The 18,803-nt window shown below is 38.6% G+C and overlaps 1 protein-coding gene across 1 annotated transcript in view; it reads left to right on the forward strand.

Moving 5' to 3' along the window:
- LOC149275966 (laminin subunit alpha-2-like) overlaps positions 1-18,803 on the forward strand; it is a 411,836-nt gene that overhangs the window by 322,077 nt on the left and 70,956 nt on the right. Inside the window, 3 exon segments of the mRNA XM_089504075.1 lie at positions 3,863-3,965; positions 9,174-9,290; positions 17,234-17,416. Of these exon segments, the coding sequence (XP_089360201.1) occupies positions 3,863-3,965; positions 9,174-9,290; positions 17,234-17,416 (403 nt within the window).

Genomic DNA, 18,803 nt, shown 5'->3' on the forward strand with positions numbered 1-18,803 from the left:
ATGCGTTGTTAATATTAAGCTATTATAAAAAACATAGATAAAGACCCATGGATATAAAAAAAATCTCATGTTCATGAAGTGATTCATCAAACTGTTAGGTTGTACTTGCTAATTTTTGAGATCTTTATGACTGTATGGGGTCCCTGAGCAGCCACGTATTTAACTTTCACGTTGCCCTAGGCTGGGTCTTGAGCATGGTGAGCATGTGCATCACATTAAAAAGGTGCACTATGCTTAATATGCAGTCCGTGGAGGCTGTACTTGAGCCTCCATAGTGTAAGATCTCCCCTTGACCAGCAGGACACTCAGGACCTGATCGTCCAAGAGTTTGTTTTTTCTCCAGGCAAGGGAGCTGTGTTTGGGAGCAGGTTTTATGATAATTCATATTTTACAGTGGCAAATTAATAGGTTACAAGATGGCTAACGATTCCTTTGTTATGTTTGCTTTACTTATAAATGTTAGTCTTTCACATCCAATCAAGCTTTAGACTCTTTGTCCCTATTGCCAACCAATTTCTAATTGCTTAGCCTTTTCCTAAGATATGCTCATGTTATTGCATGCAAATGTGACCTTTCTAGATTATTCAGTTCAATATAATGATTTTAATATAGTTCCTAAAACCCCAAGATTGTTTACAAAATGCCCATCTAAAATTCAAACCGGTCTACTTTATTTGAGAAATCAAAGGTTTTTTATGCGTAATGTTTTTGTGCTTTCTTAGTTAAAGTGTCTTCTTTTTGGATGGTTTTCTCATTATTCATAGAAGAGCAGACGAGAACATATTATTAAATAGACAGCAACGCTTTCAGTCAGAAATGTATATACTTCCCTTCTGTTTAGAACGTATACGAAGAGCTCCATTTGCTTAAATTTACAATAATGTTACGTTAAGTATGCTTTTCTCCTTTGTTATTATATATGTTGTAGACAAAGCATGGTGCAAATACAATGAAACACTGGTCTAAATAGGATGCACATATTGTATTCTCATCACACATTTCAATGTCCATGTTCCAGTGTTCATGACCAGCTCTATCATTTGTCTTTCTAATAATTTTTTTCTCACATATCCATTTATTTTTACCTCCCTGGCCCAGTTAGTGGAGATCAGAAGATCTCCCCAACTGGCCATGTGGCACAGTCCTCAAAAATGATGTTAAAACAAGGACTTTTGGGAGGTATGCTGATATACCATGTACACTAGGGAGAGGTGATCAAGGATACATTTTAAATAACATTTGATTATAGTTTATAACAGTTGTGTTAAAATTTGCAACACTCTTCTCTCTCTCTCTGTTTTTCAACTCACATCCATTTAGTGTTAGTTGAGATTGATTATTTTTGTATGGGAAAATCGGAGTAGGAAAAAGTGAATTCACAAGACTTTGGTTTAACGTGTAATTTTGCTACTTACTTTTTTGCCGACTCGCTTTAGTGAATAGACCTGTATAATATGTGAAGTGACTACATTTTAGCAGATAAAATGTAGCAGATAACGTATTTTTTTTTTTTAAGGTTTAATCACATATAAGTGTTCAAAAAGGCTTTTTGGCTTAAATGACAATAACCTATGGCAATAGTTACTGCCTGATTTTGTGTCATAAGGCAGTTCATGGCAAAAACAAACAATGAATTAGACAAAATTTTACATGATTGAAGAATTACTTCTGGGGAGTGATTTTGACAGTAGTGATAATGACATCTCTAATTCTGCATTTAGGTACAAAAGTCTCAAATTCACCAAATTAATAAATATTCTACAGCTTAACCTAGTTCTGTCCAATGACAGACTCAGGACAATGCTTTCTTTGCTATGGCAAGCAATATTTAATTGGAAAAATGACATTAAATTAAACTGACAAGGAGGAAATCATAGGAAGCTTCTTTGTACTTAATAACTTCTAAACTAATAAAATGGTAATAGACCAGTACGGTCTATGAACATAATACATGTACACACAATGGGAAGGCCATCCCTAAAACATTCTTGAGAAGGTAATCTATGTATGTATGTGTGTATATATATATATATATATATATATATATACACACACACACACACCGTATTTGCTCGATTATAAGACGACCCTGATTATAAGACGACCCCCCAAAATCAAAATATTAATTTAGGAAAAAAACAAAAAGCCTGAATATAAGACGACCCTATAGGAAAAAAGTTTTACCAGTAAATATTAATTCATGTAAACTAATTTTCATATTTAATAAAAGCTATGATTGAGAAAAATATATTTTTTATTTCCTTTTATTTGCCAACCTACCCCCCCCCAGTTATGCACATCTGCCCCCAGAAATGCCTTATACCCTACTATTTGCCACTCTGTCCCATGATGTGCCTTTTAACCCTCTATATGCCACTCTGCCTCCACAAATGTCTTCTACCCTCCTATATGCCACTGTGCCCCATGATATGCCTTTTAACCCCCTATATGCCCCTCTGCCCCATGATATGCCTTATACCCCTATATGCCACTCTGGCATATAGGGGGTTAAAAGGCATATCATGGGGCAGAGAGGCATATAGGGGGTTAAAAGGCATATCAGAAATGTCTTATACCCTCCTATATGCCACTGTGCCCCATGATATGCCTTTTAACCCCTTATATGCCCCTCTGCCCCATGATATGCCTTATACCCCTATATGCCACTCTGGCATATAGGGGGTTAAAAGGCATATCATGGGGCTGAGTGGCATATAGGGGTTAAAATGCATTTCTGGAGATATATATATATATATATACTGCTAACAGCAATCACACTCCTATCAAGCCAAGGCAGCCAGTACATGCTGGAACCTGGGGATGTTAGAAGTGTGATTACAGCCTCCCTATGCCATGCTACCACCCCCACCCCCTTACCTGAACTGCAGATCTCTCACTCGAAGACTTCTGCAGGGGCCCGGCTGTGCGAGCAACTTCTCTGGCCCCGCCCCCAGAGGAAGGAGGGGGGAGGCAGAGTTATGTGAGGACTGTGCTAGCTTCCTGTTCTCCTGCTGCTAATAGCAGAGACGCTGCTCGTGACCAAGGCCTGGTAAGCAGCATGGCCCCAGCAGAATGCGGTCTGATTAGAAGACGACCTCGATTATAAGACGAGGGGTATTTTTCAGAGCATTTCAGAGCATTTGATATATATATATATATATATATATACACAGACATTTAGTTCTGAGTTCTGTTAAGTAGGACAGCCTACAAGCAGAAGTGGTAGAGGTTAATACAGTGAGGGATAGTATACATGGGATAGAGATATTGCTATCCAGAATATAAGATGAAGGCAGGCTTTGGTTAAAATTTGAGTCATTGCAGAATTAATCGACAGGCTAAAAGGGGGGCATAGTGCTTATCTGCCATCAGATTCTATGTTTCTGTAACTTTATTTCCCTACAAATAATGGAAAATAATTTTTTCCATTAAATATTTTATTGACTGTCCTGAAATATATTCATATTAATGTCTTATCTAAAATCTAGACAATCCTGAAACAAGCCAGTTGTTCCTGGTTACTGTTAGAATTGATGTTATTTCAGAAAACCCTCTGATCATTATGTCCACTATGATTGTTGATGTGCTACCACACTACACAGTTTATGGTAGCTAGAAGGATTTGTATATTTCATTTTTTGTCATTTATTTCTCCTTGTGCTTGAAAAAGCAAATTGTTCTACTCTTATATCACAATTTACTCTCATTTCTTACCAGTTTAGCAGATGTATAGCTGGAGTTTCTGTAACACCTTGCCAAATTCAATATTTTAAAACTAGCTAGGTTCCAGATATGTGATAAGTAACATATGGGATATAAGGGGATTTTTTTTTTTTTAAATGTTTTTCTTGATGTTTTGAAGGTTACTGGCCCCCAAGGTTCGCTGAAGGATGAAGCCAAGGGTTCAATTCAAAAAAGTTTCCGTTTTCTAACTAATGCAAAATTGCAAGCTGGTGATTTAGAAGGTAAAGTATATTTATATCAGCCTGTTCTGTTTAGTAAGGTATATTATTAAAATGAAAAGATTTTGGAAGTACTATATTTTATAAAAAGTTGTTCCGGTGCAGGGTTACTTAAGCAAATGGAATGGTCCAGTCAGCAGGGACATTTTATTTGTTGCTATGGTGATTTTAAAGCTTGCACCAAAATCACTTTTATTCATATCCCCTATTGTCTAACAGTTCAAATTTAGAACAGAGGCAGACATTTGTTTAAATTACATTCCATTCCAACACAAAATACTCAATGGAACTCATTTAATAATTAAAGGCTGTTTATGCTATACTACGACCTTTGCCGGTTCAAAAAAACCGTCAAAAAATTAAATAAGCTTAGAAAGTGATCAACGATGTCGAGGCATTCAGCAAGGCCGAGATCGGCATCGGGGGCCATGTCTGGCCCCTCCCCGGGGCGTCAACAGCCGCCATACATTGTATGGCGGCGGACGTCCGTTTTAAAAGCGTCATCAACGATCGCCTCCTAAACTTAAATGGTGTCGCTGGAATGCCTCGATCAGGAGGCATCCAGCGACACCAAACACTTACCTCTGGATGGGCTGTGACCGCTCCAGAGAGCGGTCACAGCCGCAGCTGCCGGTGATCTTCGCCATCAGCAAGATGGCGGCGGCCCGGGAAAAAAAAACAATAAAGATGAAAGCGTTCGCTAGAAGGTCTCCAGACCCTCTAGAGAACTCTGGCTCCACTTGCAGGTTGAATACAGGTACTGCACTCAACCATACAAGTCAATGGAGCCCAGCTTTCTAATCACAATGTGATTAGTAAAATATTAAAAAAATTATAAAAAAAATGTGCTAACATTTAAAAATAATTATGCAGTGATGCCACTAGATGAACCATCCAGTACCAGCAAAATGTGTAAAAAAAAATATTAAAAAAAGTATTAAAAAAATAAAATAAAAAAATAAAGTTTATTATTTTGAGCAAGTGCTAAAATTTCTCAAAAATCTCAACAAAGAGTTAAAATAAAAGCACTTCAAATACCCAAGGGGTGTCTAATATAAAAAAAAATGACTGATGGGGTAAATTGGAGTGGCAGAGCTCAAAGATAGGGCATAGGTACAGACTGACCAAAATGGAGAAAAAAAGCGCACTTCCCAAATGTGACATTTTAAATCTCAAACAACACGACAAACCCATGCATGTCGGGTATCACTGCACTCGGGAGATGTTCCTGAACACACATTGGGGTGTTGTTTGACAGTGACATATACCAGAACCTGTATATCTATAACTAAAGTACAATTTGTGTGAAAAAATAAATAAAACAAATTACTATTACAAAGTTTGACAAAGTGTAGTTGTATAATTGGTGCATGGAAAGGGTTAAAATAACAGCAATTTGAATACCCTGGGGTGTCTAGTTTTCAAAAATATATGGTTTCATGGGGTTAAATTGAGTTAACCAGATTCAAAGATATTCCAAAGAGAAGATGGAGGCAGAATGACCAGATGCTAAAAGTCTGTGTTGCCTCAAAAGTAGCCCTTTACCAGCCAAACAATCTAACACAAACCCATGCATGTGGGGTATCGCTGTACTCAGGAGATGTTCCTGAACACATATTGGTGGGTTGTTTGACAGTGACATATACCAGGACCTGTATATCTATAACTAAAGTACAATTTGTATGAAAAAAAATTAAAAAAAATTACTATTACAAAGTTTGACAAAGTGTAGTTGTATAATTGGTGCATGGAAAGGGTTAAAATAACAGCATTTGGAATACCCTGGGGTGTCTAGTTTTCAAAAATATATGGTTTGACAGGGTTAAATTGAGTTAACCGGCTTCAAAGATGTTCCAAAGAGGAGATGGAGGCAGACTGACCAGATTTGTTAAAAAAGGTTTGGAAATCATAAAACGCTGCTTGTACTTATTGCCCTATAACTTACAAAAAACAGCAAAAAAACATAAAAACATTGGGTATTTCTAAACTCAGGACAAGTAGTAGAATCTATGTAGCTAGTTTTTTTACTTGCTTTTTTAGGTGAGTAAAAGATTTTTCAAATAAAAGTCATAAAATGTGTTTTTTTTCAATTTTTCACCATTTTTTTAATTTTTTTTATAGTAAATAAGATGATACGATCACAATAATGGTATCTGAAGAAAGCCCATCTTGTCCTGAAAAAAACAATATATAACTTATGTGGGTACACTAAATGGGTGAGGAGAAAATTACAGCTGAACACAAGCACCACAAAAGTATTAAAACAACCTCGGTCCCACAGGGTACAAAAAGAAAAAATGAGCCCGGTCCTTAAGGGGTTAATAAACAAACACACTTAGTCTGTGATCCATTACCTTGAAACACAACGTCTCAGAGGTATATATTAACTTGACCTATGTGGAAAAATATCAGATACTTTCCAAAATATGTTATTTCTGTCCTTGTTTATATTATTTTTTGCTTGAATACTGCAGACGTTTGTCCCTGATTTGTCACAAAATAGGATCATTATGAAGGTGAAAGAGCTGAAAATGTTATTTAAATTGCCATACTAGTAGTTTTCTGTAATGTGATTGCACATATTTTTATGTGGCAGTTTGATGTTTTAACAATATTGCTTTTCTGAAAGCAAAGTTCAAAAAAGTGCAATTTTTTTAATAAATGCTTAATATTAAAATCTGGATTTCCTATAACCAAAACTAGACACATCTAGAACATCACAGTTTAAGGGAGGTTGCGGGAGGCATAGGGGAGGAGGTAAATATTACTGCCATAATCTCACAAAGTTGTGCCACTTTTTTGCTCATGCTTTGCCTCATTTTCCAGTTCTACCCTATGCCTTTCCTCTTTCACATGTTTAAGGATTTTTATAGTTTGACTTGCAAGTGGTCCCTGTATTAAGAGAACATTGAATGTAAACAGGCATACAGTTATGATCCCTGCTGGGTGTTATTCATCACATTCTGTGAAACTTGGTTATTATTTTAACTAAAGTATAAGAACCAGTACTTAATTTCTTCTTTTTAGATGACTGCCAAAATCCAATGGATATATTCAGTTTATATCCAGTTACCATATGTTAATGCAGTGGCTAACATGCAAGCCTACTAATTATACAAAGGCATTAGAGGACACACTTAATTGCACTGAGATGGGAAACGGTTAAATGGATTAATCTTTTACCATCTCAAATGCATGTTAATAGAAAGCATACATCTCATAGAAAACTAATCTTGCAAAAGATAGATGCAGCTGATGCAATCTGCTTTTTTAATTTATATGTAAATGTCATCTTAGTGCAGACACATTCCACACCCACATGATTGATTCCCAAAGAGGAGCTGGGCAGGTACCTGGAAATAAAGAGCACACAATACAGACTGTGCTTTTTAAACTATGGGTTTCACACAAATCCTACTTGTTTATGTGTTTATACAATTTAGTTTATTTTGCTGTTTTATCTAAACATTATTAGGGCTGTAGAATGCTCATACGAACCAAATATTCTAAACTCTTAGAAAGAAGGGACGTCAGGGAAAAAAGGGTTTCACTACCAATAGTACCCTCTGCTCCAGGTAAATCGTCCCAGGGCCTGCCACCACTTTGAATCTCTCTACCTAAGAAGAATATGCCACTGCTTGGTGACCCATGATTCAGGCGCCCTGGGATACCTGGTGCTAAGATCAACTTGTTAACTTGTGACTGTCCATTGCCGGCCTGTGTGTATTGCTAAAATGTGCCATTAAGAGTTCTTAGGTAGGAGTCTAGTCCATGTACCCTGCTCTGCATTATAAGTGAGAATTATATTGGGTTTGGGTTTTTTGTTTTGTTTGTTGCTCGAATACATAATTGCATTTTTGTGCACTCACACTTAGAATAAAGAAGAGAATCATTCCCTCCTTTTTTGTTTTGAGCTCCCTATAAATGGGTTAGGCACATAAAGCCTACCCTCTTTCTTTTCACAGATAACTTGGTTTGGAATCCCAGTGGTAGTAATACAGTGAATTCCTGCATATACTCACCTACGTTCCACCCATTTTCATGCAGAGAACATGTTTTGCCATGTTTGTACCAGCTCTCATCTTGTATCTATATCTCAGATGCATCAGACTTAAGTAAGAAAGCAGGAAAACCTGCTTAGTACCTTTTGTTTTAGATAACCATAACTTCTATAGACTACAGGAATTTCTTGTTGGCTGCGGGCCACTTAATTGCCAGTTCAATACAGATCTCCTCCATTAATCCGCCAACTTAAATAAACACTCCTTGCTGTCTATGTTCTGGCAACCTGAAGCTCTCAAATTGGTTCAGCGTACTTCCTCCCAGTGATTTATTTTCCTTTTAAGCAGCAATTATCCTCTAAATCACATTGCATGATTGTTTGTGCTACTTCAATTTTATTATTTCTGTTAATATGTTAATAATGGTATTAAAAATGATGTTTACAAATTAAATTTCATTCATACTTGAACCAGTGTACAGCTTACTAGTAAATTATTTTCCTGATTAAGCTCTTCAATTGTATTGAAAATTGCTAACAGCATTTTGACCTCCAGTACTTCACTATACTATACATCGCTTTGGGTTGTTTCCTACTTTCTACTCTAAAAACAAGTTAAAATACCAACCAACTAGCTATTCTTATTGTTGTTCCACATCAAGAAGAACTATTGATTATTCTTGTGTAGTTATGTGATATTGCAAGGGATTATAATGGGTAAAGAATGGGCAAGAAGGGGAAGCACTAGATTTTTAGAGCCTTAAATGAAAGACTTAGGTCTCATCTCAAATACATATCAGTGCCAGAATGACAATGCTGGGGCGACCCCGGGGATTCTTATTCCTTATATACTGTACGTCTAAATCATTATTGTAATAACAGCAACATATTTATGGTGGGTGCTGCCCTAAGTTTAAGTCAAGACAGCACCCCCAGCTGCCTCCTCCATGGAGTCCTCCATGAGTGCTGGGATATGACATCTCTAATAGTTCTGCAATAGGTGCCATTGAGGTCTTGCCTACTTCTTCCATAGTGTAAGAAGGCTGGTCAAGGAAGTCCCAGATCTTCCTTGTAACTGGCCACCTAAGCCAGTAACTTGTAACTATCCTAAGCAGTAGATGGGCTGCCCCCCTGAACCTGCCTAGGCCAGAATATGTTTCTGTATATTAAAATAATATCTGACGGACAGCATTTCTTGCCCCTCTTTGCAGAAAATGAAAATGAACTTGCTGCCATGAAGAAAAGATTGGAAAACGCAGATCAGGAAAACCAAAATATGTTGGCTGCTGTAAATGAGACATTTGGAAAGCTTGCATCCATACCCACTGGTATGTAAATGTTACAAAATCACTGAAATACACAACCATTATATGAGACTATATGTGTTGCTTTTTTTTTTTTATATATAGATTTACCTCATCTTTTTTCCTGCTTAGACATCTCCTAGCAAGGTGAATAAGTTGAAATGAAACTACTGAGCTTGGATGAAATGTATGAGAAACTCTGGAGATGGAATAGGAGTGATGTTGTTACGTGGGATTCTAAGATATATAATCAGAGATCAAAAACATGTTTAAGGGTTTAATCTCATGAAAACAACTTTTAAATTATATTGTCGTACTACATATTATTTATTATATAGGTTTTAATTGTGCCTTACTATCGATATAGTAAGATATTACACATATGGAACCTATTCATCAACTTGAAAATCACATATTGGAATAAAATTGGGGATTTCAGAACCTTTGTTATAAATATGTGTGATACCACATCGAATTATACTTCTGACACAAAGCAAAGTAATGTTTAGTAGAAACATCATGATGGAGACTAGGGCAATAAAAAATGTAAAATGAGTCACGTTTAGATGATTGACAGTAGCACAGTTTAAAAAAAAAAAAAAAGCTTAGAATATCACATTTCAGTTCATTTAAGCATGATTATGATTGTACAACATGATGATGATTTCCCGTAAGTGTTTTGGTCTTGATTAGCAGTCCTTAGTTATTTTAACAGATGGCACTCTATAAAACAAACACTGTGTTGGTTGAATTAATGGTCGAATTCTCCTCAGAAAGAGTTTCCTTTAATTAGATCATGCGCATAATCGAGACAAGGCACACAACACACAAAAGTCGAAGTGTTGTCTAATTACACATTAAGATTACTTGGTTTATATAGCATCTTATCTACTTCTAATAGCATGCTTCTTTCTGATTGGTTACTTTTCAAGCAGGTTACACCTCTTTAAGCTGCATAATTAAGAATGGCCTAGACTTGACCCTTTGCACATATATATATATATATATATAGAAGAACATAGAGTAGACATGTAGGCGTGAACTCGTCCATATATCATAGACTAGACATTCCCTGCTTTCTTTTGTCTTTGACAGCAATAATATTTACGATAACATAAACATTTTTCTAACACACTGCTCTCTTTACCTTTCACGTAGTCCAATGTTTGATTACATAATACCGAAGCAAATCAAAAGGTGTATTTGCAGAACTAAATAAACATGCACATATTGATTATTTACAAGAAAGTGTTAAGTTTGTTCTTACACTTCAATGCATGCATGCATGTATGTATGTATATATATATTTATATACTGTATATATATTGTGGCAAGGTAACGCAGTCTGTGTATATCAGTAGCAGTTTGGAAAGCTCATTATCCCCAGCATGAGGTGGTTAACTGCTGGGAGGTCAGCAGGTGGAACCAATTAACCTGCACTCAGGTGTTTAAAAGGGCGGCCGTTAGAGGCATTAGCGGTCTGGAAACAGGGAGAGAGGCAGTCAAGCCAGAGGCCCGCAGACGTTATAAAGGTACGGTCCAGAAATACTGTGTTGTGCTGTACGAATCGCGTAGACATCTACACGCTGCCCCGGCTACGTGACAGGGGAGTCAGAAGCACCGGTAAGTTTGGAGGAGGGAGTGTTAAATGGGGGGCATAAGGCATTTCTGGAGTCAGAGTGTTCTATGAAATGCCTTTTAACCCCCTTAATGCCACTCTGCCTCCAGAAATGCCTTTTTAACTCTCTATACGCCAGTCTGCCTCCTGAAATGCCTTAAACCTCCCTATATCCCACTCTGCCCCATAATATGCCTTTTAACCCCCTTAATGCCAGAGTGGCATATAGGGGTACAAGGCATTTCTGGAGGCAGAGTGGCACATAGGGGGTTAAAAGGCATATCATGGGGCACAGTGGCATTTAGAGGGTTAAAAGGCATATCATGGGGCACAGTGGCATATAGGGGGTATAAGGCATTTCTGGGGCAGATGTGCATAACTGGGGGGGGGGCAGGTTGGAAAATAGAAGGAAATAAAACCAAAATATTTTTCTCAATAGCTTTTATTAAAAAAAATAGTTTACATGAATTAACATTTACTGGTAAAACTTTTTTCCTATTGGGTTGTCTTATATTCAGGCTTTTTCTTTTTTTCCTAAATTAATATTCAGATATGGGGGGTCGTCTTATAATCGAGCAAATACGGTATATATATATATATATATATATATATATATATATATATATATATTGAGACATTGTAGAGCCCCAGTGACATCCCTGGAGTAGAGTATTTGGAAAGCAGAGCACAGGCAAGTGCTCCAACACCAGTTTAGAGTTTGCATGATCCATTAAAGGATTCTCATGAAGAAAACCCTAAAGCCAAGTGAGGCATTACCTGCCTAAACATGTGTGTTTGTCAGAGGAAAGTTTTCTAGAGCCTGGCTTATCTGGGTCTGGCAGGGAGGTTTAAGTGGGTGCTAAGACTGGTATATATACGGCATATATATGCTTAGACCTCTCCTCAGGGAATTGGTTCTTTACTCCACTCTGGCAAGCAGGGGATGTACGCAGCCAAACACATCGCCAGCAAAGTAGAAGGGACATAGGAAAGAGAGCAAATGCATATGATGGGATTCTAATGAAGGTCAATTAAAAGGGGACACTAAGCATTATATTGCATATGAGTGTACATTTAAGATTATCTGTGAACCACTCTTAAGAGCCCAGCTTGCTAACATTGAGTTCAAACAGAGAATAATCCTTTCATGGCAAGTGATATGCCAGACACATCACAGGAAAACATACCGTTAATGACAATTGACGTACCTGGCACCTCATGCAGTGAAATGAGCTTAGAAGCAATCAGTGATCACTTTATTCGCTCAGCCGGTGTTCCTGCAATGCTTTGATATTGAGGCATTCAGCAACACCAAACAAAATGCACGCTGGAGTGACCACATTTGCCATGGGGAATGCCTTTCACAAGATGGCATCTTGCTGCTGGAAGGAGCTTAGGAAGAGCTTAGCCAGTGTCGCTGAACTGCCTCAATCTCGGCAGCATATGTTCACACTTGCCATATTGAAAGTCTTTTAAATATGGCGTTGCCCTTCTTCTGGCAAGCACTTCTCGTCTCTGGGGGTGTTGCTGGATGTCAGCAACATCCAATGAATATGCCAGCTAGCCATGTGATCACTCAGGAAAGCAATCACCATTTGCCTAGTCCAAGGCAAGTATGGATCTGCCTCCCTCTCTCCTTACTTTTGTTTAGCGAGGGAGAGCTTAGGTATTGATCCGTTTGCATCAGCAATTTTTAGCTTACTGCACTTTTTCTCTTTTTACTGCAATTCCTGACATCAATATTGATGTAACAAGATTTAACCCCCTAGAAGTTTGTGCAGCTTTGAAATGATGTCTTGGGGCATTATCTTTCAATTGAACCTTTACGCCTAGCAATTCCGTGCTGCTAGCCCCAGTTCTTTTTTTTGGCAAAGCAGCCATTGACATCTATTGTTGAGCCAGAATTTCTTAAATTGCTAACAGACATTATTAAAAAATTATTCCATCTGCTCCTACTGGAGCACCATACCCATTTGCAGTACCCCCATTTATGCCCAGTCTATGGCCAAGTAAATGTATGAAATTATGCTTCAATTCATGCATCTTATTGACAACAGCCTGTGCCCACCTACGAATATATGTGTGGGTGAATCCCTGATGCATTATATGAGAAGGTTGGGATTCAAGCAGTATACTCCTTCCAAGTACTCCAGGTAGAGAGTAAAGGTGTATATGCTCTGTGAGAGCGAGAGTATGCTCATGGGTGACAGAATAGCCATCTTGACCCTCCAGGTCTCCCAAGATCATTTGGTGCCTAATATTCCCCCTTAGATAACCTCTACACAAATGTTGAAGCTACTGCATAGTTTTGATACAGTAGCTTTTGGTACTAGCATATGTTTCCCACAATATCTTCCACAAACCAGGCTACAAAGGGGAGACATCAGCTCTGGAATTGAAGTTTAAGGACAGAAAGGATGTGTGCATTAGTGATGGGAAGTTCGGATCATTAAAGTGAATCGGATCATTTCGATTCGTTCACTGAAATGATCCGATTCATGATCCGAATCTTCGGATCACTCAGTGTGCCTGCACGGAGTTACTGTTTTCCAGTAACTCCGTGCAGGCACACTAACGATTGGCCCCGCCCCTTTCATTATGAATCCTGATGTCAATGAAGGCAGAGAGTCGTTCAAAGATTCGGATCTTACAGGGATCCGGATCTTACAGTGATCCGGATCACTGTAAGATCCGGATCATTGTAAGATCCGAGTCTTTGAACGACTCTCTGCCTTCATTGGCATTCTAATCATTCAGAGAATATCACCATACTGTTATAAATAATACATTAATAATCACTGCCCCCAGGATTTACATTCCCCTTTACCTGCAACTGCACCTTAAGCTAACTTTATTAAATTAATTAAATTAACCCTCACCATTAAATTAACCCTAAACACCCCATCAACCATGACTGCCCCTAAAATTAACCCTTAACACCCCATTAACCATGACTGCCCCCAAATTAACCATAAACACCCCATTAAGCATAACTGCCCCCAAATTAACCCTAAACACCCCATTAAGCATAGCTGCCCCTAAATTAACACTAAAGACCCCATCAACCATACCAATTTATTAGGTAATTTATCTGGAGTACATGCAATTAATTTAGGGGCAGTTATGGTTAATGGAATATTTAGGGTTAATTTCAGGGGCCGTTATGGTTAATGGGGTCTTTAGGGTTAATTTCAGGGGCCGTTATGGTTAATGGGATCTTTACGGTTAATTTCAGGGGCAGTTATGGTTGATGGGGTATAAGGGTTAATTTTATGCTGATGACTGAGGGTTAATTTAATTCATTTAATAAAGTTAACTGTAGGTGCAGTTATAGGTAAAGGGGGGCCAAGTCAGGGGAATCTAAATCCTGGGGGCAGTGTGAACATTATTAATGTATTTATTTATAAAAGTATGGTATCAGTAATATTCTCTGAATGATTCGAATCTCTGTAAGATTCGGATCCTTGTAAGATCTGGATCCCTGTAAGATTCGAATCATTCGACTCTTCGGATCATTCGACTCTTCGGATCATTCGACTCTTCGGATCATTCGACTCTTTGAACGACTCTCTGACTCTGAGTCATCGTTCCTGTGTGAATTAATGAGCTGTAACCTGACCCCAGAGTCTGTGTCTGAGTGCTCTGCAGATGACTCACAGCTCTAGGATCAGGTTACAGCTGCATGATTCACAGACTGAACCGCTACAAATGAATCGTTCAGTCTAGTGAACCGATTCATCCGGATCACTAAAAAGAACCGGATCAAATGAACGATTCGTTCATGATCCGGACATCACTAGTGTGCATGCCGAGCACCATCCACAGGGAGAGGACTGTGGAGGTTTTCATCCGAGGTAGATCTGCCAGAATATATCTGATGCAAATTGCAACCTACATTGTTTTGGGGGTTTTTTTTGTTGCACAAAAAAGAAAACCCTGTAATGAGACCATTTTTTACAGTTTCAGCTCAACGTAATTTTGGGGATCTTGTACCAGGATGCACCTGGTGCCCAGGTGGTGATGTGGCAAAGCAGAATTGTGGCTACCCAGTTTATTTATAAAATCCCCTCTACTGAAATGAAGAAGAACCCTCAGAAAAGGGTTCTATTGTTCTATTGTCCAGATTGCACCACACAATTGCCCATTTTTAATTTATGTTTTACTTTTAGTTCTGCAGACATTAAATGTCTTCTTCATTGTACTGCTCTAGACTTTTTTCTTGCAGTAATTTATATCAGCCTCTCAAATGTGGCCTTTTAGTTCCCAAACAGCCCAGCAAACATATGCGTGTGTGGTATCACTCTACTATGTAGATGTTGTTGAACACATATTGGGGCTTTGTTTGGCAGTGATATGTACCAGGAGCTGTAAATTCATACCTGAAGAAAATTGTGTGGAAAAATAATTACTTTTTTAACATTTGACAAAGGCTTGTGGTCAGGGCCGGCCGAAGACTTAACGCCGCCTGGGGCGAAGTTTAAAACGCCGCCCCCCCCCCCGCCGACGCCGGGGGGGGGGGCGGCATTTTAAACTTCGCCGACGGCATAATCTACGACCCCCCCCCGGTACTTACCTTTAAACAGTCCTGCGGCGAGTCTCCCTGCTCTGCCACGGTGCCGGCTTGTAATGCTGAGCGCCGGAAATTGACGTCACTTCCGGCGCTCTGCATTACAAGCCGGCACCGGGACCGAACAGGGAGACTCGCCGCAGAGGAGAGAGAGAGAGGGGCGCCGAGCGGGTAAGCTAAAACCACTCGGTGCCCCTCTCTCTCTCCTCCGCTTCAAAAAAAAAAAAAGCGCTTGGGGCGGCAAAGTGCCGCCCCTTCTAAAGTGCCGCCTGGGGCAATTGCCCCAGTCTGCCCCATTATAGGGCCGGCCCTGCTTGTGGTAGTATAAGTGCATGGAACATGCAAAAATACAACAATTTGAAATACTCTAGGTTGTCCAGTTTTCAAAAATATATGATTTGATGGGGGTAAATTGAATTGGTCAGTATCAAACATGGGTGCAGGATGTTAGAATTCCAAATTGAATCACTGTACTCAGGAGATGTTGCCGAACATACAGTATATTAGGGTGTTGTCACCAAAATAATTTTACATGTGCGAACTTTGGCAAATATTGGTGGTAGAATGGCTGCAAAATACCCCAAGTTTGAACAATATGTACATGTGGGTGATGATTCAGAGATTCATGGCATCAGTATTACAATGTCACTATCGCTACTTGTACTTATTCCCTTATAACTATTTAGCAGGTTTTTTCTTTAGCTTTTATAGATGAGTAAACGTTTTTTAAACAGACGGATTTTTTTTCCTCTTGCGATCTTACAATGTAGTTGGTTGAGGGGGAAGTAAAACAGTAGGAGGGGACTGTTTGGATGAAATGGGTTTGTTGACTCGGGGTGAGCTGTCGAGGTTATTGGTTGCTTAGACGACTTAGACATGAAGCTGGCTGAGAGTCTTATGAGGAAAGGTTGTATGCTTCTCAAAAGAGGTGGGTTTTCAGAGACCTTTTGAAATTTGCAAATGAGAGAGAAAATCGGACAGAACAGGGAAAGGAATTCCAGAGAAGGGGTGTAGCACTGGTGAACTCCTGGATGGGGGACTGGGAAGAGAGGGGATAGGGGTGTTTTTGGTAGGAGACATATAAGTGGGTGCAGTTATTAAGGGGTCTGTAGCTCAGGGTCAGATGTTTGAATTTGACTCTGAATGGTATGGGGAGTCAATGGAGTGATTGGCAAAGAGTTGCAACAGATGAAGCATGGTGATGGAAAAAGATTAATATAGCTGGAGTGTTGAGGACAAATTGGAACGGTGAAAGGCAAGAGAGAGGAAGACCAGTTAGGGAGTAGGTAATAATCCAGGCGGGATATCACAAGGAAGTGGATTAGTATTTCGGTGGTTTCTTGTGTGAGGAATGGACAGATTCGGGAGATGTTTTTCAGGTGAAGGCGGGAGGATTTGGTGAGGGACTGGATATGAGGGATGAAGGGAAGTCAATGAGCAGAGTCAAGAAAGACACTGGGGCAGCAAACTTGGTCTGTCAGGTGGATAGTGAAGTTGTCCACAGTGATAGAGATGTTAGAAATTGTGGACAGGGCGAATGGCAGGATTAGTTGATTATTAGCTAATCATTCTAGCAGTTTGAATGCCAGGGGGAGAAGGGAAACTGGATGGTAATTTGATCGGGGTGTGGGATCAAGCGAATGTTTCCTTAAGCTGTTTCAAAAACATGAAAGAGTTAAACTTTCCAGCAAACTTGATATTTGCCAAAGTGTCATTCAATAAGTAACGATAACTGTACTTGAACGCTAATGTTCTTTTTTTCTTCCAATTTGGATATAATAGATACGATGGTAAAAATACAAACTGCTAAAGACAAGGCCAAGCAAGCAAATGATACAGCCAATGATGTCCTGGAAAGAATCAAGGACCTTAATCTAAACCTACTGGGCTTGAAACAGAACTACAGTGCACTGAAAGATGTTGTCGCTAAAACTAATGCCATTATGAAAGATCCAGTCGAAAATGGTATGTCATGAATGCTAAAGTTGTATCTAGATGCATTACCTCTCGTCATTGTCTTCTGCAATGTCTTGGGAATAGAAATAGATTTATTAAAACAGATCTGTCACTTCTGTATCTTTCTGTTCGGTATGCTAAAAAATCTATGTAATTGTGGTTACATAGTAAAATAAGTAATACTGTATGTATATTAGAAACCCACCTTGTGTGTACAGTATACATCATGCAGCCCCAAGATTTCTTGTTCTCAGTGACTGCATAATCTATTATTTAAGTCTGCAGCAGCTAGTAGGCCCCCCTAGCAACAGGTAGGAACAATTATCTTTTCACTTTACAAAGATTTAAGTATACCTTACAGCTAACAGTATGTTTTAAATGTCATGCACTCTTTAGGTTATTTCTGTTAGTGATGCATTAGAAGAATATTTAAATGTCAATTGCAACAAAAATGCTTAGTTTAAAGTTGACAGAAAACTCATTATTTTGCATTATTTCTTATGTAGTTTTGACAGTATGTCAAAACAAGCATTGTCTAAAAACATGTTACACACACGTTACTCATATATTGCAATAATGCAGCATCTCTTGGTATCAAATGTCATGGTTGGAGCAGTTCTAGGAGTGATAATCGCAGATAACAATACATTGACAGAGCAGAAAAGCATTCTATTATCAATTTAGGACATCATTTTGGCAGATTCTACATTAATTTTTGGAATGAATGCTCATTGTTACTATGTCTTTCATTGCCTCTGCTCCCAACTATTACATCAGGAAAAATAAGCAGACTAATGTTGATCTGTCTTCAAATTGTATGTTTATATGGAGTGTTTCTTATTAAAACACTCTTGGGCACTGAATGTCTAAGGGTTACCTCAGTGTCTTATGTTAATTAAAGCAGCAGTAGTAGTAGTGCTCTTCATACAGCTCAGTGGCTAGCGCTTTGATTTGTAATGTAGCTAACTTACTGGCCGCTTCTAAGCTGTCTTAGATGGCTTATGATTATGCTGGAAGCAATGAAACATGTCTTTTTATGTTTGATTTGTCTTTTTTTATTGAAGACTATGAAATTTGTCAGTGCGCTCAATACTTTTCATTTACCCCCTAGCTGTGCTCTTGAGTGTCATATTTGCGGGACAGTCACCTTATTTGCTTTATGCATTGCTCCATGAAGCAAAACTGGGGCATGGCAAATGTTTCCGCCATTGTTTTTGCAAACATGCCACATAGTATGGAGAGGACTGGGACCATTAGCCCTCACTTAAAGGAAGAAATCACGTCAAAATAACATGACATAATTGTTCCTTTAGTGTTATTAAATTTCCACGGATAATCATTTAAAGCGTGGCTGCAATAGGTGACAGTTCAGACATATACACAGATCAGCAATAAC

The sequence above is a fragment of the Sceloporus occidentalis genome, unplaced genomic scaffold (genome assembly GCF_023333645.1).
Source record: "Sceloporus occidentalis isolate IW3139 unplaced genomic scaffold, rSceOcc1.0.p SCAF_254, whole genome shotgun sequence".
Taxonomy (NCBI): Eukaryota; Metazoa; Chordata; class Lepidosauria; order Squamata; family Phrynosomatidae; genus Sceloporus; species Sceloporus occidentalis.